At 39.7% G+C, this 21,947-nt stretch overlaps 1 protein-coding gene across 5 annotated transcripts in view; it reads right to left on the reverse strand.

Annotated features, from left to right (window-relative positions):
* Nucleotides 1-21,947, reverse strand: part of CDK14 (cyclin dependent kinase 14) — a 551,260-nt gene that overhangs the window by 282,645 nt on the left and 246,668 nt on the right. For all 5 annotated transcript variants that reach the window (XM_056519057.1, XM_056519056.1, XM_056519058.1 and 2 more), the window contains one exon: nt 4,754-4,816. In XM_056519057.1, the coding sequence (XP_056375032.1) occupies nt 4,754-4,816 (63 nt within the window). The remainder of the gene's footprint in view (nt 1-4,753; nt 4,817-21,947) is intronic.

Below are 21,947 nucleotides of genomic sequence, written 5' to 3' on the forward strand. Positions count from 1 at the left end.
CATCTGATCCCACCACTCACACTGCTACACCCGTGGTCCTGTCATACACCCGTGGGTCACCACATACATTTCGATTTTTCCTCTTATTATTATTATTATTATTGATGCACCAGGTCATAAGTAAATGCGTCAGATTCACAGTTTTAATTAACCCCCTGAATGCCTTTTAACAATATGAGAATTCTCAGGATGTCCATACAATTGGATACTATGATAGAGCATGGAGCCACTCACTCCCTGCTCCCCCATACACTCTCAAAGGCTGATGGCACATTAAAGGGGTACTCCGGTACGTAACATCTTATCCCCTGACCACAGGATAGGCGATAACTGTTGGACCCCCATGATCTCCTTCCCGTCACCCTGGCTCTCTTCATGCCGGAGGATAGCAGGTGCTCTGACAACAAATGTTAAGAACATTGGGGCACCATGCAGAAGATGGAGGGGGGGGGGGATCTCAGTGGCCAGAACCCCCACGATCAGACACGTATCCCCTATCCTGCAGTTAAGTACTGGAGTTCTTCCCCTTTAAGCCTATGGCCTGGGAGTCCAACATTTTTGATTCTGTGCCCCAGATCTCTCAGCGACCACCAATTTCAACAGTATCTGCGTCTTCCAGACATAGATGTAGCTAATGGTGGTCACTTCAGGCCTGCAGGATATAAGCTGCCAAAGCAGGATTCCTGCACAGAGCAGCGTAATGCCTGGAGAACTCCGCTTATAGACTACAATCCTGAAGAGAGTAAGAAGATCTGTTTGTTGGGGGCAATAAGTGGGCATCATTGCTAAAAGACTCATTATTATGAAGAGGGGCATTAATACTCAGTGGGGCATCAGTGCTAAGACAGCATCATTACTCAAGGAGGCTACTAGGGGTCGATATTACTAAGGAGGCACTAAGGGGTCCCCATTAGAAAATGGGGGCAGTATAGATGTCACAACAAAGCCCAAATCCTATTACTGCTGAATGTGGCTCAGTGCAGGCGGCACTATGCAGAACACACTGCCCGGACACCAATATCCTCGGCTGCTCTCGACCCCCTCACAGCTCTCTGCTCTGTCATAGTTTTGAACTGTGTCTGCATCTCAGGAAAACAAAGCAGTTTTTATACACTGCTCAAAACAATAAAGGGAACACTTAAACAACACAATGTAACTCCAAGTCAATGACACTTCTGTGACATCACACTGTCCACTCAGGAAGAACACTGATTGACAATCAATTTCACATGCTGTTGTGCAAATGGAACAGACAACAGGTGGAAATTATAGGCAATTAGCAAGACACCCCCAATAAAGTAGTGGCTCTGCAGGTGGTAACCACAGACCACTTCTCAGTTCCTATGCTTCCTGGCTGATGTTTTGGTCACTTTTGAATGCTGGCGGTGCTTTCATTCTAGTGGTAGCATCAGACGGAGTCTATAACCCACACAAGTGGCTCAGGTAGTGCAGCTCATCCAGGATGGCACATCAATGTGAGCTGTGGAGAGGTTTGCTGTATCTGTCAGTGTAGTGGCCAGAGCATGTAGGCGCTACCAGGGGACAGGCCAGTACATCAGGAGACGTGGAGGAGGCCGTAGGAGGGCAACAACCCAGCAGCAGGACCGCTACCTCCACCTTTGTGCAAGGAGGGGCAGGAGGAGCACTGTCAGAGCCCTGCAAAATGACCTCCAGCAGGCCACAAATGTGCATGTGTCCACTCAGTCAGGAACAGACTCCATGAGGGTGGTATGAGGGCCCGATGTCCACAAGTAGGGGTTGTGCTTACAGCCCAACACCGTGCAGGATGTTTGGCATTTGCCAGAGAACACCAAGATTGGCAAATTCACCACTGGCACCCAGTGCTGTTCACAGATGAATGTAGGTTCCCACTGAGCACATTTAACAGAGTCTGGAGACGCTGTGGAGAACTTTCTGCTGCCTGCAACATCCTCCAGCATGACCAGTTTGGCTGTGAGTCAGTAATGATGTGGGGTGGCATTTCTTTGGGAGGCCCTGGGTTCCTCCTAATGCAAAACAATGCTAGACCTCATGTGACTGGAGTGTGTCAGCAGTTCCTGCAAGAGGAAGGCATTGATGCTATGGACTGGCCGCCCGTTCCCCAGACCTGAATCCGACTGAGCACATCTGGGACATCATGTCTCGCTCCATCCACCAATGCCAAGTTGCACCACAGACTGTCCAGGAGTTGGCGGATGCTTTAGTCCAGGTCTGGGAGGACATCCCCCAGGAGTCCATCCACCACCTCATCACGCGCATGCCCAGGCGTTGTAGGGAGGTCATACGGGCACGTGGAGGCCACACACACTATTGAGCCTCATTGTGACTTGTTTTAAGGACATTACATAAAGTTGGATCAGCCTGTAGTGGGGTTTTCCACTGTGATTTTGAGTGTGACTCCATATCAAGACCTCCATGTGTTGATACATTTGATTTCCATTGATAATTTTTGTGTGATTTTGTTGTCAGCGCATTCAACTTTGTAAAGACGAAAAGTATTTCATATGATTAGTTCATTCATTCAGATCTAGGATGTGTTATCTTAGTGTTCCCTTTATTGTTTTAAGCATTGACCCAAATGTATTTTTTCAGGGACAAGCTGCCTTTTTTTGACAAGAAAAACTACTACAATTGACCACTGTGGGGCAGTACACATTACTCATGAAATTTACTATATTGGGCATTACAGTTACGGTATGTTCACATGGAACAATTTTCATATTTATATGCATATTCCACACTAAAATGGTGCAATTCAACCCCATCAGGAATGTAAAGTTAAAACAGAAGAAAAAGAAAAGTTTTTTTGCATTTGTTACTGATAATTTCCATTTGGAAATAATAAAATAATGCATTGGAATACTTCATGCATTACTGTGTGTTAAACTAAGCCCTGTCTAACAACACAAACTAACCATTGCCGAACCCTATGCATCAGTTTGGGTCATTAGATGTGCGGTCAAGCCAGGGATTAAAGGTATATTCCAGGATTTTTTTTATTTGACTATACCAGTGTTTCCCAACCAGGGTGCCTCCAGATGTTGCAAAACTACAACTCCCAGTGTGCCTGGACAGCCTTTGGCTGTCCAGGCATTCTGGGAGTTGTAGTTTTGCAACAGCTGGAGGCACCCTGGTTGGGAAACACTGGACTATGCTACAGGTGCTGTATAGTTAGTGTAGTTCATAATATAGTGTCTGTACCTGTGTGTCGGTGGTCTCACAATTCTTCTGTGATTTTCGCCCCAATATTTATTTTTAACAGCATACAAAATTACTCAGGTCTTGGGATTTCCCAGGTTACAGTGCGGCCCAAGACCTGACATCACTAGTCAGTTGTGCAAAAGGAGCCTGTCCTGCTTCAATGGGTGGAGCGACTGCTGGGTGGGAGAGAGATAATTTTGCAACAGCTGTAGGCACCCTGGTGGTTAGAAAACACTGGTCTTTTTAAGCTTATTTGTGCTGCAGTGGGTGGGAGGGAGGAATGTAACTTTACCCTTACAAGCATGGAACTATGGGATGTGTAGTTTAGGAGATCAAACTCCAACAGGAAATACCCAGTTCACAAAAAGATAGCCTGGCAGGTATGTACTAAAATCACCTTATATTGGATAACCCCTCTAAGGACAAAATAAGAGCAAAAATGCACCTGCAACCACCCCAAGGCCAGGTTTACACACAGGTTTTTTTCTGGTGTTTTTTTTTGGACAACTGACGCTGCAGTTTTTCAGTCAAAGTTAGATGTGGATCCAGCTGGAAAGAGAAGTATAAATCCTTCCTTTGCATTTCCCATTCCAACTGAATAAACTTCTGGCTTTGGCTCAAAAACTGCAGTTGTAGTTCTCCAAAAAAAAGCCAGGAAAAAACCTGTGTGGAAACCCGGCCTAAGGGTATGTTCACACAAGAGCGTATCCGCAGCGTATTTGACGCTGTGGATGCGCTGTCGGCACACACAGAGTTAAGGCAGAGGGAGTTATCTGCTGCTGCCGTAGCTCTGTGTGTCCGCTTGTATCTGCAGATCTGCCTTAACTCTGTGTGTGCTGGCAGCACCATGGCAACAAATATGCTGCGGATGCGCTCCCGTGTGTACATATCCTAAAAGTAAGGATAATGCCCAAAGAAAAGAACATTCTACAAAGTAAATACAACTTCATTTAGTGAACTCCTAACACAAATAAAACTCATATTTCTATTTGGATAAAAACACAAATAGAATTACTGCTCTCTCTTTCTTGAGTCCAAAGGTCCTATTTAAAGCTGACTTGTAGCCAGTCACTTGCTGCTAAGGACAATTCCTATTGGGTCATTCACAAAAAGCCTAAATGTCCTAGGTGCTGTGTTTCCCAACCAATGCACCTTCAGCTGTTGCAAAACTACTATTCCCAGCATGCCCGGACAGCCCAAACAGAAGGTTTTTTATACAATTGATGGGCTAGGTCTATTAGAGATGTCGTCTATATACCTTATATAATAATAATTAACGTTTTCATAAAGGAGTTGCCTGGGGTATGAAAACATGTCTTCTGTTAGGCCTCTAATTTCTGAAGCTCCATAAGCAGTGGAGTCACATGTACAATATATATATGGTAATGTGTGAGGTCTCTGGGTGAGTACTTCAAAAGTGACTTTCTGCCATAACTTTATCGGTCCCTGCTGATGCAGTCCCCCCAGCCCCCCCCCCCCCCCCGCCCATGCGGACGCGCATTAAGGCCGCTAATAATCTCGTCTGAGTTCCGTGTATGAACAGACTCTTTACCTTCACATTGTCAGGATGCAGACCCCCGGGGTATTTGTCCATGTACTGACACAGATCTGTATGCTGAAACACAGAAACAGAAACAAAAATTACCTTCTGTGGAAAATCACATGGGAAAAGCATTTCACCGATTCACTGAGCAAACAAACAAACAGGACGCTTCACATGAGCAAACAAACAAACAGGACGCTTCACACGCAGAATAAGACTAAACATGAATGTGCTGTATATGATGTAGCAGAATCCAGATTGTCTGACTTAGCAGAGATGTTATCTGTGGATTTACAGAGGACTGCAGATGGTGAGAGACCTCAAAGGGTTATTCCAGTGTTCCCAAAACCTTAATATAAATGCTTGGGTTATAGAGACCAGAATAAAACACTTACTGTATCTACCCCCAGTCATTAACAACTCTTGTTTGGCTCCTTCTGCCCCCCCCCCCCCCCCCCCCCCATTTTTGCCAGTTGCATGAGAGATGTGTGGTGCCTTGGGGGAGGGGGGGGTGTATGGCAGTTGGGGTGTTGCTGTGAGGTATATCACGGTTATAATTAACTCTTGTCAGTCGTGACGCCATAGTGAGGGTTAAATGCTGTATGGCTTGGCCTATCACCACCCTTCCCAAGAGCGATAGGTAGATGCAGAATAAAGTATTGTCCACAACCAGAGCTTTGCTGAAAACTTGCGTAAACTTTACTGAAGATTTTCTGTAACATGCGAATACAGGAACAGTCTTTATAACAGAGTCTATATACAGCTTAGCTGAGACTGACGTATGGTTGGGACTTTTGAAAGTTCTTTAGCTTAGTAGGATTTAGTATGCGCAGATCCGCTGGATTTAGGGTTATGTTTAGGTCCAGGGTCCAGGGCTAGCATAAGCGGGGAAGTTTGTAAGAACTCACTATTTAGCTTCTGGCCAAGGCTGGCAGGCTGTGGCCTAGTATTTGTCATTGTAAGTTGCGAAGGTCCTACCTCATGAAGTGTCAGCAACCCAAGAGAGCGTCTATTTGCTGCAGCTCCCTTATATGGGCAGGGGCTGGCTGTTTTAGGATTGGTCCACACATCTGTCAATCAGCTTTACAAGGCATTGTGGGTATTACATCACCCAGAACCTCCAAAGGTCCTTTTACCTACCATAGAGTTCCAACCCGAGTCACATGACCCGCATGTCCTGCGACGCCATGCAGGTAAGTATACACTTTCTATATAGTATTTACATTTATTTTAGAAATATATTAACTATTTGAGGGGTGACTAGGGGATGACTAAAGAAGCGGAATCCCACAGTTACTAGGAACTCTGACTTTGGGGACCCTAACAAAAGGTATGGTATGCAATATGGTACCGGGACACCACAAATGTATAGTTTGATACCAGGACCCACCTGTCGTTCGGGCCTCCATTGGATTGGTATGTACTAGCATCCCTTTTTTTTTTTTTTTTTACTGCAGTGTTTCCCAACAAGGGTGACTCCAGCTGTTTCAAAACTACATCTCTCAGCATGCTCGGACAGCCAGAGCTGTCGGGCATGCTGAGCGTTGTAGTTTTGCAACAGCTGAAGGTACCCAGGTTGGGAAACACTATTCTCCTGTATAGGACAGAAGAGAAGGTTTCCTATACAATTGATGGTCTGGGTATACCGGAGATGTCATCTATATACCCGAAATACAAATAATAAATCTTTAGGGAAGGAGTTGTCTGTGGTTAAAGAAACATGACTTCTTTCCCCCACAAATAGCATCACCCCTGCCTATGTGTTGGATCTGGTATTGCAATAATAACTATTTAGAGAATAAACAACACAGGATCTTTGTTTTCGAGGGAGGTTTTGTAGCTTTTTTTTTAATTTTTTTTACATTTTTTTACATCTACAAAATTGTTTGGTAAAAAACAAACTCTGCAATTTTTGCATTGATACTAGTAAATTCACTACAGGTTCCCAAAACCGTCATATAATTCTCTGGCTGTAGAGATAAGAATAAAAAAGCTGCACCTACTGTCCCAACCAGGGTGACTACAGCTGTTGCAAAACTACAACTCCATAGGCTGTCCAGGCATGCTGGGAGTTGTAGTTTTGCAACAGCTGAAGGCAACCAGGTTGGGAAAAACAATTTTTCTGTATAGGACAGAACAGAATGTTTCCTATACAATTGATAGGCTGGGTCTACCAGAGACGTCGTCTATATACCTTATGTACCAATAATAAAAGTTATCATAGAGGAGTTGCCTAGGGTATGAAAAACATTTTTTTTCTTCTATAAACAGCACCACCTCTGACTGTGTGTTGGGTTTGGTATTGCAGTTCAGCTCTATTGATGCGAACGAGGCTTAGCTGCAATACTATATACAACCTGTGACGGACAGGCGTGGTGTATTTAGAGAACAACACATGATCTTTATTTCTTTTTGAGGGAGGTTTTGTAGGTTTGTTTTTGTTTTGTTTTTACATTTTTATTTTACACATCTGAAAATAGTTTGGGAAAAACCAGGCTCTGCAATTTTTGCATTGATACTAGTAAATTCACTACAGGACCTCTCCATCACCGCTAAATGGATACCTCCCCCAAGGAGTAATTTTACAGAAATTCACGGCACGGTTTTTATCAGAACCTCGCTCAGATCCTTATCTGTAGTGCTCTACGCAAAATATATTTACACAGTTCTCATGGGGTTGTAATTCCAGAAAAATGTGCAGGAACTTAAAGATGATAATATAAAAAGTAACTGTAGACCTTTAGAAGGACAAACCAGACTGCACTACATAAAGTAGCAACATCCCACTCACTACAGTCACATGAATTTGTTCATGCAGGATAATGAGAGTATAATCTGCTGTAATGATGACTGTACAAATAACTTAGTCATTGTTTGGGATTAGAAAAGCATGGCTGCTTTCTTCCTGGAACAGCGCCACACATGTCCATGGGTTTTGTCTGGTATTGCAGCTGAACTCCATTGAACTGTATGGAGCTACATTGCCATAGGACATGCAACCTGTGGACAGATGGACATTACCTTGTAATACAACTTTCCCCTTATCTTCCAAAAATAGTGCCATAGTCCATCGACTTCAATGGAACTAAGCTGCAATACCACACACAACCTGAGGATAGGAGTGACACTGTTTCTGGAAGAAAGCTGCTATGTTTTTTCTAATCCTGGATAACTGTTCTTACAAAAAATGGAAAAAAACACACATACCTATGTGTATATTATGATAGGCGCTGTATACTAGTAATAGGAGAGGTGTTCTAGTGACAGGATCCATATACTATGGATAGGAACTGTACTGAATCCTAGGCACACAGACCTGTATATTAGTGATGAGAATTGTATGCTAGCAATGGAAATGACACTAACAATAGGAGGTGTATATAAGTGATAGAAACTGTATCCTAGTGAAAGGATATATAAATATATATATATATATATATACATATATATATATATATATATATATAGTAGTGATAAGAGTACAGAAGCATTGAAGACTGTACATTATATTAGTGATAAGAGCCATATATAATGACAGGAGTCTAATATAAAAGGTAGGTGTAGTATACTAGTTATTTGAGTTATACAGTGTTAGGAGCCGTTCACTAGTGACAGAAGCCTCATACCAGTGAAAGAAGGAGTATACTCAGGACTCAAGTCCTGCAGGAACGCATGGGAAATGAGTTCCTGCACTTTTTTGAAAGCAGGAACACTGTTTCCAAATGTGAAAGAGCTCCCATATTTTTTTTTCCCAGGACTTGACCCCTGAGTATACTGTACTAGTGATAGAAGCCTCATACTGTACTAGTGATAGGAGTTGTATACTGTTAGTAGACATGTACTAGTGATAGAAGCCTTATACTGTACTAGTGATAGGAGTTGTATACTGTTAGTAGACATGTACTAGTGATAGAAGCCTTATACTGTACTAGTGATAGGAGTTGTATACTGTTAGTAGACATGTACTAGTGATAGAAGCCTTATACTGTACTAGTGATAGGAGTTGTATACTGTTAGTAGACATGTACTAGTGATAGAAGCCTTATACTGTACTAGTGATAGAAGCCTTATACTGTACTAGTGATAGGAGTTGTATACTGTTAGTAGACATGTACTAGTGATAGAAGCCTTATACTTATGATAGGAGCAGTATACTGTACTAGTGATAGGAGTTGTATACTGTTAGTAGACATGTACTAGTGATAGAAGCCTTATACTGTACTAGTGATAGGAGTTGTATACTGTTAGTAGACATGTACTAGTGATAGAAGCCTTATACTGTACTAGTGATAGGAGTTGTATACGGTTAGTAGACATGTACTAGTGATAGAAGCCTTATACTGTACTAGTGATAGGAGTTGTATACTGTTAGTAGACATGTACTAGTGATAGAAGCCTTATACTGTACTAGTGATAGGAGTTGTATACTGTTAGTAGACATGTACTAGTGATAGAAGCCTTATACTGTACTAGTGATAGGAGTTGTATACTGTTAGTAGACATGTACTAGTGATAGAAGCCTTATATTGTACTAGTGATAGGAGTTGTATACTGTTAGTAGACATGTACTAGTGATAGAAGCCTTATACTGTACTAGTGATAGGAGTTGTATACTGTTAGTAGACATGTACTAGTGATAGAAGCCTTATACTGTACTAGTGATAGGAGTTGTATACTGTTAGTAGACATGTACTAGTGACAGAAGCCTTATACTTATGATAGTGGGGTGTCCTGGTACAGGACCTTGTCCTGTCCCTGTCTAAAGTCCACTCAACTAGAGTCCCTCCATTTCCACAGGGCTCTCCTGCAGGGCTTACCCCTTGTTCGCCTCACATAAATATGCTACTGTATATTATTTAATGTATATAGATGTTATCTAAATGTAAAGGACCTTCCTAGGTCATGTGATATGTTATAATGGTTGTACAGATATTTAGGACCTTCCTGGGTCATGTGGTAATGTCATGTGATGTACCCAGAGTTCTCTGGGTTCAGGACTTACAGGCTTTGCAGCCAATGGGATTAGTCCAGCCCCTCTTGTATATAAGGGGCTGCAGTCACTAAATTCACACTCTTAGTTCCGGACTATGAAGCAAGCACAATCAGCATATCTTCATTCATCTCAACTAGACCAAAGCCTAAAGGACCAGCAGCCACTAAAACCGTGAGTTATAAAGCTCAACCTACAAAGCCTGTGTGACAACTATTCCACTCAAATCTTATAATTAGTAGCACAGTGGCCTGCTTAAAGCTAAAAGCTACAAGTGCAAAGCCTGTGAGGAACCTGCATCCCGGTTACCTCAAGAGAAACTGTGTGGCCTGCTTAAAGCTAAAAGCTACAAATCCCAGCAAAGCCTTTGAGGAACCTGCATCCCGGTTACCTCAAGAGAAACTGTACAATTGTAAAGACTGTTGCATAAAAGTTCAAGTAAAAGTTTCCAGTTATCTCATAAAAATCTGCTGTGGACATTCCGTTTATTATCCCTGCCGTTTGTGGTCCGGTTGGTGGCAGGACCTCCAATATTAAGCAAACTGCACCCTGGTGTCACGACAATTAAGGGTTAATACCACCAGACCCTGTAATATCATTGCAACACCCCAGACACTACAATAGAAGCAGTATACTGTACTAGTGATAGCAGCAGTATACTAGTGATAGAAGCCTTATACTGTACTAGTGATAGGAGCGGTATACTGTACTAGTGATAGAAGCCTTATACTGTACTAGTGAAAGGAGTTGTATAGTGTTAGTAGACATATACTAGTGACAGAAGCCTTATACTTATAATAGAAGCAGTATACTGTACTAGTGATAGAAGCCTTATACTGTACTAGTGATAGGAGCAGTATACTGTACTAGTGATAGAAGCCTTATACTGTACTAGTGATAGGAGCAGTATACTGTACTAGTGATAGGAGCGGTATACTGTACTAGTGATAGGAGCAGTATACTGTAGTAGTGATAGGAGCGGTATACTGTACTAGTGATAGGAGCAGTATACTGTACTAGTGATAGAAGCCTTATACTGTACTAGTGATAGGACCGGTATACTGTACTAGTGATAGGAGCAGTATACTGTACTAGTGATAGAAGCCTTATACTGTACTAGTGATAGGAGCAGTATACTGTACTAGTGATAGGAGCGGTATACTGTACTAGTGATAGGAGCAGTATACTGTAGTAGTGATAGGAGCGGTATACTGTACTAGTGATAGAAGCCTTATACTGTACTAGTGATAGGACCGGTATACTGTACTAGTGATAGGAGCAGTATACTGTACTAGTGATAGAAGCCTTATACTGTACTAGTGATAGGAGCAGTATACTGTACTAGTGATAGAAGCCTTATACTGTACTAGTGATAGGAGCGGTATACTGTACTAGTGATAGAAGCCTTATACTGTACTAGTGATAGGACCGGTATACTGTACTAGTGATAGAAGCCTTATACTGTACTAGTGATAGGACCGGTATACTGTACTAGTGATAGAAGCCTTATACTGTACTAGTGATAGGAGCGGTATACTGTACTAGTGATAGAAGCCTCATACTGTACTAGTGATAGGAGCAGTATACTAGTGACAGAAGCCTTATACTGTACTAGTGATAGGAGCAGTATACTGTACTAGTGATAGGAGCCTTATACTGTACTAGTGATAGGAGCAGTATACTGTACTAGTGATAGGAGCAGTATACTGTACTAGTGATAGGAGCAGTATACTGTACTAGTGATAGGAGCAGTATACTGTACTAGTGATAGGAGCGGTATACTGTACTAGTGATAGGAGCAGTATACTGTACTAGTGATAGGAGCGGTATACTGTACTAGTGATAGGAGTAGTATACTGTACTAGTGATAGGAGCGGTATACTGTACTAGTGATAGGAGCCTTATACTGTACTAGTGATAGGAGCGGTATACTGTACTAGTGATAGAAGCCTCATACTGTACTAGTGATAGGAGCAGTATACTAGTGATAGAAGCCTTATACTGTACTAGTGATAGGAGCCTTATACTGTACTAGTGATAGGAGCAGTATACTGTACTAGTGATAGGAGCAGTATACTGTACTAGTGATAGGAGCAGTATACTGTACTAGTGATAGGAGCAGTATACTGTACTAGTGATAGGAGCAGTATACTGTACTAGTGATAGGAGCGGTATACTGTACTAGTGATAGGAGCAGTATACTGTACTAGTGATAGGAGCGGTATACTGTACTAGTGATAGAAGCCTTATACTGTACTAGTGATAGGAGCGGTATACTGTACTAGTGATAGGAGCAGTATACTAGTGATAGAAGCCTTATACTGTACTAGTGATAGGAGCCTTATACTGCACTAGTGATAAAAGCCTTATACTGTACTAGTGATAGAAGCCTTATACTGTACTAGTGATAGGAGCAGTATACTGTACTAGTGATAGAAGCCTCATACTGTACTAGTGATAGGAGCAGTATACTGTACTAGTGATAGAAGCCTTATACTGTACTAGTGATAGGAGCAGTATACTGTACTAGTTATAGGAGCAGTATACTGTACTAGTGATAGGAGCAGTATACTGTACTAGTGATAGGAGTAGTATATTAGTGATAGAAGCCTTATACTGTACTAGTGATAGGAGCAGTATACTGTACTAGTGATAGGAGCACTATACTGTACTAGTGATAGGAGCAGTATACTGTACTAGTGATAGGAGCAGTATACTGTACTAGTGATAGGAGTGGTATACTGTACTAGTGATAGGAGCGGTATACTGTACTAGTGATAGGAGCAGTATACTGTACTAGTGATAGGAGCCTTATACTGTACTAGTGATAGGAGCAGTATACTGTACTAGTGATAGGAACCTTATACTGTACTAGTGATAGGAGAAGTATACTGTACTAGTGATAGAAGCCTTATACTGTACTAGTGATAGGAGCAGTATACTGTACTAGTGATAGGAGCAGTATACTGTACTAGTGATAGGAGCAGTATACTGAACTAGTGATAGGAGCAGTATACTGTACTAGTGATAGGAGCAGTATACTGTACTAGTGATAGGAGCAGTATATTGTACTAGTGATAGGAGCCTTATACTGTACTAGTGATAGGAGCAGTATACTGTACTAGTGATAGGAGCGGTATACTGTACTAGTGATAGGAGCCTTATACTGTACTAGTGATAGGAGCAGTATAATGTACTAGTGATAGAAGCCTTATACTGTACTAGTGAATTGAGCTTATACTGTACCAGTGATAGGAGCCTTATACTGTACTAGTGATAGGAGTTGTATAGTGTTAGTAGACATATACTAGTGACAGAAGCCTTATACTTATGATAGGAGCAGTATACTGTACTAATGATAAAACCCCTATACTGTACTAGTGATAGAAGCCTAATACTGTACTAGTGATAAAAGCCTTATACTGTACTAGCGATAGGAGCCTTATACTGTACTAGTGATAGGAGTAGTATATTAGTGATAGAAGCCTTATACTGTACTAGTGATAGGAGCAGTATATTAGTTATAGAAGCCTTATACTGTACTAGTGATAGGAGTAGTATATTAGTGATAGAAACCTTATACTGTACTAGTGATAGGAGTAGTATATTAGTTATAGAAGCCTTATACTGTACTAGTGATAAAAGCCTTATACTGTACTAGCGATAGGAGCCTTATACTGTACTAGTGATAGGAGTAGTATATTAGTGATAGAAGCCTTATACTGTACTAGTGATAGGAGCAGTATACTGTACTAGTGATAGGAGTGGTATACTGTACTAGTGATAGGAGCGGTATACTGTACTAGTGATAGGAGCAGTATACTGTACTAGTGATAGAAGCATTATACTGTACTAGTGATAGGAGCAGTATACTGTACTAGTGATAGAAGCCTTATACTGTACTAGTGATAGGCGCAGTATACTGTACTAGATATAGGAGCAGTATACTGTACTAGTGATAGGAGCCTTATACTGTACTAGTGATAGGAGCAGTATACTGTACTAGTGATAGGAACCTTATACTGTACTAGTGATAGGAGAAGTATACTGTACTAGTGATAGAATCCTTATACTGTACTAGTGATAGGAGCAGTATACTGTACTAGTGATAGGAGCAGTATACTGTACTAGTGATAGGAGCAGTATACTGTACTAGTGATATGAGCAGTATACTGAACTAGTGATAGGAGCAGTATACTGTACTAGTGATAGGAGCAGTATACTGTACTAGTGATAGGAGCAGTATATTGTACTAGTGATAGAAGCCTTATACTGTACTAGTGATAGGAACAGTATACTGTACTAGTGATAGGAGCGGTATACTGTACTAGTGATAGGAGCAGTATACTGTACTAGTGATAGGAGCAGTATACTGTACTAGTGATAGGAGCAGTATACTGTACTAGTGATAGGAGCAGTATACTGTACTAGTGATAGGAGCAGTATACTGTACTAGTGATAGGAGCAGTATACTGTACTATTGATAGGAGCAGTATATTGTACTAGTGATAGAAGCCTTATACTGTACTAGTGATAGGAGCAGTATACTGTACTAGTGATAGGAGCAGTATACTGTACTAGTGATAGGAGCAGTATATTGTACTAGTGATAGAAGCCTTATACTGTACTAGTGATAGGAGCAGTATACTGTACTAGTGATAGGAGCAGTATACTGTACTAGTGATAGGAGCAGTATATTGTACTAGTGATAGGAGCCTTATACTGTACTAGTGATAGGAGCAGTATACTGTACTAGTGATAGGAGCGGTATACTGTACTAGTGATAGGAGCCTTATACTGTACTAGTGATAGGAGCAGTATACTGTACTAGTGATAGAAGCCTTATACTGTACTAGTGATAGGAGCAGTATACTGTACTAGTGATAGGAGTGGTATACTGTACTAGTGATAGGAGCGGTATACTGTACTAGTGATAGGAGCAGTATACTGTACTAGTGATAGAAGCATTATACTGTACTAGTGATAGGAGCAGTATACTGTACTAGTGATAGAAGCCTTATACTGTACTAGTGATAGGCGCAGTATACTGTACTAGATATAGGAGCAGTATACTGTACTAGTGATAGGAGCAGTATACTGTACTAGTGATAGGAGCAGTATACTGTACTATTGATAGGAGCAGTATATTGTACTAGTGATAGAAGCCTTATACTGTACTAGTGATAGGAGCAGTATACTGTACTAGTGATAGGAGCAGTATATTGTACTAGTGATAGAAGCCTTATACTGTACTAGTGATAGGAGCAGTATACTGTACTAGTGATAGGAGCAGTATACTGTACTAGTGATAGGAGCAGTATATTGTACTAGTGATAGGAGCCTTATACTGTACTAGTGATAGGAGCAGTATACTGTACTAGTGATAGGAGCGGTATACTGTACTAGTGATAGGAGCCTTATACTGTACTAGTGATAGGAGCAGTATACTGTACTAGTGATAGAAGCCTTATACTGTACTAGTGATAGGAGCAGTATACTGTACTAGTGATAGGAGTGGTATACTGTACTAGTGATAGGAGCGGTATACTGTACTAGTGATAGGAGCAGTATACTGTACTAGTGATAGAAGCATTATACTGTACTAGTGATAGGAGCAGTATACTGTACTAGTGATAGAAGCCTTATACTGTACTAGTGATAGGCGCAGTATACTGTACTAGATATAGGAGCAGTATACTGTACTAGTGATAGGAGCCTTATACTGTACTAGTGATAGGAGCAGTATACTGTACTAGTGATAGGAACCTTATACTGTACTAGTGATAGGAGAAGTATACTGTACTAGTGATAGAAGCCTTATACTGTACTAGTGATAGGAGCAGTATACTGTACTAGTGATAGGAGCAGTATACTGTACTAGTGATAGGAGCAGTATACTGTACTAGTGATATGAGCAGTATACTGAACTAGTGATAGGAGCAGTATACTGTACTAGTGATAGGAGCAGTATACTGTACTAGTGATAGGAGCAGTATATTGTACTAGTGATAGAAGCCTTATACTGTACTAGTGATAGGAACAGTATACTGTACTAGTGATAGGAGCGGTATACTGTACTAGTGATAGGAGCAGTATATTGTACTAGTGATAGGAGCAGTATACTGTACTAGTGATAGGAGCAGTATACTGTACTAGTGATAGGAGCAGTATACTGTACTAGTGATAGGAGCAGTATACTGTACTAGTGATAGGAGCAGTATACTGTACTAGTGATAGGAGCAGTATATTGTACTAGTGATAGAAGCCTTATACTGTACTAGTGATAGGAGCAGTATACTGTACTAGTGATAGGAGCAGTATACTGTACTAGTGATAGGAGCAGTATATTGTACTAGTGATAGAAGCCTTATACTGTACTAGTGATAGGAGCAGTATACTGTACTAGTGATAGGAGCAGTATACTGTACTAGTGATAGGAGCAGTATATTGTACTAGTGATAGGAGCCTTATACTGTACTAGTGATAGGAGCAGTATACTGTACTAGTGATAGGAGCGGTATACTGTACTAGTGATAGGAGCCTTATACTGTACTAGTGATAGGAGCAGTATACTGTACTAGTGATAGAAGCCTTATACTGTACTAGTGAATTGAGCTTATACTGTACCAGTGATAGGAGCCTTATACTGTACTAGTGATAGGAGTTGTATAGTGTTAGTAGACATATACTAGTGACAGAAGCCTTATACTTATGATAGGAGCAGTATACTGTACTAGTGATAAAACCCCTATACTGTACTAGTGATAGAAGCCTTATACTGTACTAGTGATAAAAGCCTTATACTGTACTAGCGATAGGAGCCTTATACTGTACTAGTGATAGGAGTAGTATATTAGTGATAGAAGCCTTATACTGTACTAGTGATAGGAGCAGTATATTAGTTATAGAAGCCTTATACTGTACTAGTGATAGGAGTAGTATATTAGTGATAGAAACCTTATACTGTACTAGTGATAGGAGTAGTATATTAGTTATAGAAGCCTTATACTGTACTAGTGATAAAAGCCTTATACTGTACTAGCGATAGGAGCCTTATACTGTACTAGTGATAGGAGTAGTATATTAGTGATAGAAGCCTTATACTGTACTAGTGATAGGAGCAGTATACTGTACTAGTGATAGGAGTAGTATATTAGTTATATAAGCCTTATACTGTACTAGTGATAGGAGTAGTATATTAGTTATATAAGCCTTATACTGAACTAGTGGTAGGAGTAGTATATTAGTGATAGAAGCCTTATACTGTACTAGTGATAGGAGTAGTATATTAGTGATAGAAGCCTTATACTGTACTAGTGATAGGAGTAGTATATTAGTTATAGAAGCCTTATACTGTACTAGTGATAGGAGTAGTATATTAGTGATAGAAACCTTATACTGTACTAGTGATAGGAGTAGTATATTAGTTATATAAGCCTTACACTGAACTAGTGGTAGGAGTAGTATATTAGTGATAGAAGCCTTATACTGTACTAGTGATAGGAGTAGTATATTAGTGATAGAAGCCTTATACTGTACTAGTGATAGGAGTAGTATATTAGTGATAGAAGCCTTATACTGTACTAGTGATAGTAGTATATTAGTGATAGAAGCCTTATACTGTACTAGTGATAGGAGTAGTATATTAGTGATAGGAGCAGTATACTGTACTAGTGATAGGAGTAGTATACTGTACTAGTGATAGGAGCATTATACTGTACTAGTGATAGAAGTAGTATACTGTACTAGTGATAGGAGTAGTATATTAGTGATAGAAGCCTTATACTGTACTAGTGATAGGAGTAGTATACTGTACTAGTGATAGGAGCAGTATACTGTACTAGTGATAGGAGCAGTATACTGTACTAGTGATAGGAGCATTATACTGTACTAGTGATAGAAGTAGTACATAAGTGATAGAAGCCTTATACTGTACTAGTGATAGGAGTAGTATATTAATGATAGAAGCCTTATACTGTACTAGTGATAGGAGTAGTATACTGTACTAGTGATAGAAGCCTTATACTGTACTAGTGATAGAATCCGTATACTGTACTAGTGATAGGAGCAGTATACTGTACTAGTGATAGGAGCAGTATACTGTACTAGTGATAGGAGCATTATACTGTACTAGTGATAGGAGCAGTATACTGTACTAGTGATAGAAACCTTATACTGTACTAGTGATAGGAGCAGTATACTGTACTGATAGGAGCAGTATACTGTACTAGTGAATTGAGCTTATACTGTACTAGTGATAGGAGCCTTATACTGTACTAGTGATAGGAGCAGTATACTGTACTAGTGATAGGAGTAGTATACTGTACTAGTGATAGAAGCCTTATACTGTACTAGTGATAGGAGCAGTATACTGTACTGATAAGAGCAGTATACTGTACTAGTGAATTGAGCTTATACTGTACCAGTGATAGGAGCAGTATACTGTACTAGTGATAGGAGCAGTATAATGTACTAGTGATAGGAGCAGTATACTGTACTAGTGATAGGAGCAGTATACTGTACTAGTGATAGAAGCCTTATACTGTACTAGTGAATTGAGCTTATACTGTACCAGTGATAGGAGCAGTATACTGTACTAGTGATAGGAGTTGTATAGTGTTAGTAGACATATACTAGTGACAGAAGCCTTATACTTATGATAGGAGCAGTATACTGTACTAATGATAAAACCCCTATACTGTACTAGTGATAGAAGCCTTATACTGTACTAGCGATAGGAGCCTTATACTGTACTAGTGATAGGAGTAGTATATTAGTGATAGAAGCCTTATACTGTACTAGTGATAGGAGCAGTATACTGTACTAGTGATAGGAGTAGTATATTAGTTATAGAAGCCTTATACTGTACTAGTGATAGGAGCAGTATACTGTACTAGTGATAGGAGTAGTATATTAGTTATAGAAGCCTTATACTGTACTAGTGATAGGAGTAGTATATTAGTTATAGAAGCCTTATACTGTACTAGTGATAGGAGTAGTATATTAGTTATAGAAGCCTTATACTGTACTAGTGATAGGTGTAGTATATTAGTGATAGAAACCTTATACTGTACTAGTGATAGGAGTAGTATATTAGTTATATAAGCCTTATACTGTACTAGTGATAGGAGTAGTATATTAGTGATAGAAACCTTATACTGTACTAGTGATAGGAGTAGTATATTAGTTATATAAGCCTTACACTGAACTAGTGGTAGGAGTAGTATATTAGTGATAGAAGCCTTATACTGTACTAGTGATAGGAGTAGTATATTAGTGATAGAAGCCTTATACTGTACTAGTGATAGTAGTATATTAGTGATAGAAGCCTTATACTGTACTAGTGATAGGAGTAGTATATTAGTGATAGAAGCCTTATACTGTACTAGTGATAGGAGCAGTATACTGTACTAGTGATAGGAGCATTATACCGTACTAGTGATAGGAGCAGTATACTGTACTAGTGATAGGAGTAGTATATTAGTGATAGAAGCCTTATACTTTACTAGTGATAGGAGCAGTATACTGTACTGGTGATAGGAGCAGTATACTGTACTAGTGATAGGAGCAGTATACTGTACTAGTGATAGGAGCAGTATATTAGTGATAGAAGCCTTATACTGTACTAGTGATAGGAGTAGTATATTAGTGATAGAAGCCTTATACTGTACTAGTGATAGGAGCAGTATACTGTACTGGTGATAGGAGCAGTATATTAGTGATAGAAGCCTTATACTGTACTAGTGATAGGAGTAGTATATTAGTGATAGAAGCCTTATACTGTACTAGTGATAGGAGCAGTATATTAGTGATAGAAGCCTTATACTGTACTAGTGATAGGAGCAGTATACTGTACTAGTGATAGAAGCCTTATACTGTACTAGTGAATTGAGCTTATACTGTACCAGTGATAGGAGCAGTATACTGTACTAGTGATAGGAGTTGTATAGTGTTAGTAGACATATACTAGTGACAGAAGCCTTATACTTATGATAGGAGCAGTATACTGTACTAGTGATAAAACCCCTATACTGTACTAGTGATAGAAGCCTTATACTGTACTAGCGATAGGAGCCTTATACTGTACTAGTGATAGGAGTAGTATATTAGTGATAGAAGCCTTATACTGTACTAGTGATAGGAGCAGTATACTGTACTAGTGATAGGAGTAGTATATTAGTTATAGAAGCCTTATACTGTACTAGTGATAGGAGTAGTATATTAGTTATAGAAGCCTTACACTGTACTAGTGATAGGATTAGTATATTAGTTATAGAAGCCTTATACTGTACTAGTGATAGGAGTAGTATATTAGTGATAGAAAACCTTATACTGTACTAGTGATAGGAGTAGTATATTAGTTATATAAGCCTTATACTGTACTAGTGATAGGAGTAGTATATTAGTGATAGAAACCTTATACTGTACTAGTGATAGGAGTAGTATATTAGTTATATAAGCCTTACACTGAACTAGTGGTAGGAGTAGTATATTAGTGATAGAAGCCTTATACTGTACTAGTGATAGGAGTAGTATATTAGTGATAGAAGCCTTATACTGTACTAGTGATAGTAGTATATTAGTGATAGAAGCCCTTATACTGTACTAGTGATAGGAGAAGTATATTAGTGATAGAAGCCTTATACTGTACTAGTGATAGGAGTAGTATATTAGTGATAGAAGCCTTATACTGTACTAGTGATAGGAGCAGTATACTGTACTAGTTATAGGAGCAGTATACTGTACTAGTGATAGGAGCCTTATACTGTACTAGTGATAGGAGCAGTATACTGTACTAGTGATAGGAGCATTATACCGTACTAGTGATAGGAGCAGTATACTGTACTAGTGATAGGAGTAGTATATTAGTGATAGAAGCCTTATACTGTACTAGTGATAGGAGCAGTATACTGTACTGGTGATAGGAGCAGTATACTGTACTAGTGATAGGAGCAGTATACTGTACTAGTGATAGGAGCAGTATATTAGTGATAGAAGCCTTATACTGTACTAGTGATAGGAGTAGTATATTAGTGATAGAAGCCTTATACTGTACTAGTGATAGGAGCAGTATACTGTACTGGTGATAGGAGCAGTATACTGTACTAGTGATAGGAGCAGTATACTGTACTAGTGATAGGAGTAGTATATTAGTGATAGAAGCCTTATACTGTACTAGTGATAGGAGTAGTATATTAGTGATAGAAGCCTTATACTGTACTAGTGATAGGAGCAGTATACTGTACTAGTGATAGGAGTAGTATATTAGTGATAGAAGCCTTATACTGTACTAGTGATAGGAGCATTATACTGTACTAGTGATAGAGCAGTATACTAGTGATAGAAGCCTTATACTGTACTAGTGATAGGAGTAGTATATTAGTGATAGAAGCCTTATACTGTACTAGTGATAGTAGTATATTAGTGATAGAAGCCTTATACTGTACTAGTGATAGGAGTAGTATATTAGTGATAGAAGCCTTATACTGTACTAGTGATAGGAGTAGTATACTGTACTAGTGATAGGAGCAGTATACTGTACTAGTGATAGGAGCAGTATACTGTACTAGTGATAGGAGCATTATACTGTACTAGTGATAGAAGTAGTACATAAGTGATAGAAGCCTTATACTGTACTAGTGATAGGAGTAGTATATTAATGATAGAAGCCTTATACTGTACTAGTGATAGGAGTAGTATACTGTACTAGTGATAGAAGCCTTATACTGTACTAGTGATAGAATCCGTATACTGTACTAGTGATAGGAGCAGTATACTGTACTAGTGATAGGAGCAGTATACTGTACTAGTGATAGGAGCATTATACTGTACTAGTGATAGGAGCAGTATACTGTACTAGTGATAGAAACCTTATACTGTACTAGTGATAGGAGCAGTATACTGTACTAGTGATAGGAGTAGTATACTGTACTAGTGATAGGAGTAGTATACTGTACTAGTGATAGGAGCAGTATACTGTACTAGTGATAGGAGCATTATACTGTACTAGTGATAGGAGCAGTATACTGTACTAGTGATAGGAGCAGTATACTGTACTAGTGATAGGAGCATTATACTGTACTAGTGATAGGAGCAGTATACTGTACTAGTGATAGAAACCTTATACTGTACTAGTGATAGGAGCAGTATACTGTACTAGTGATAGGAGTAGTATACTGTACTAGTGATAGGAGTAGTATACTGTACTAGTGA

The sequence above is a fragment of the Hyla sarda genome, chromosome 5, assembly GCF_029499605.1.
Source record: "Hyla sarda isolate aHylSar1 chromosome 5, aHylSar1.hap1, whole genome shotgun sequence".
NCBI lineage: Eukaryota > Metazoa > Chordata > Amphibia > Anura > Hylidae > Hyla > Hyla sarda.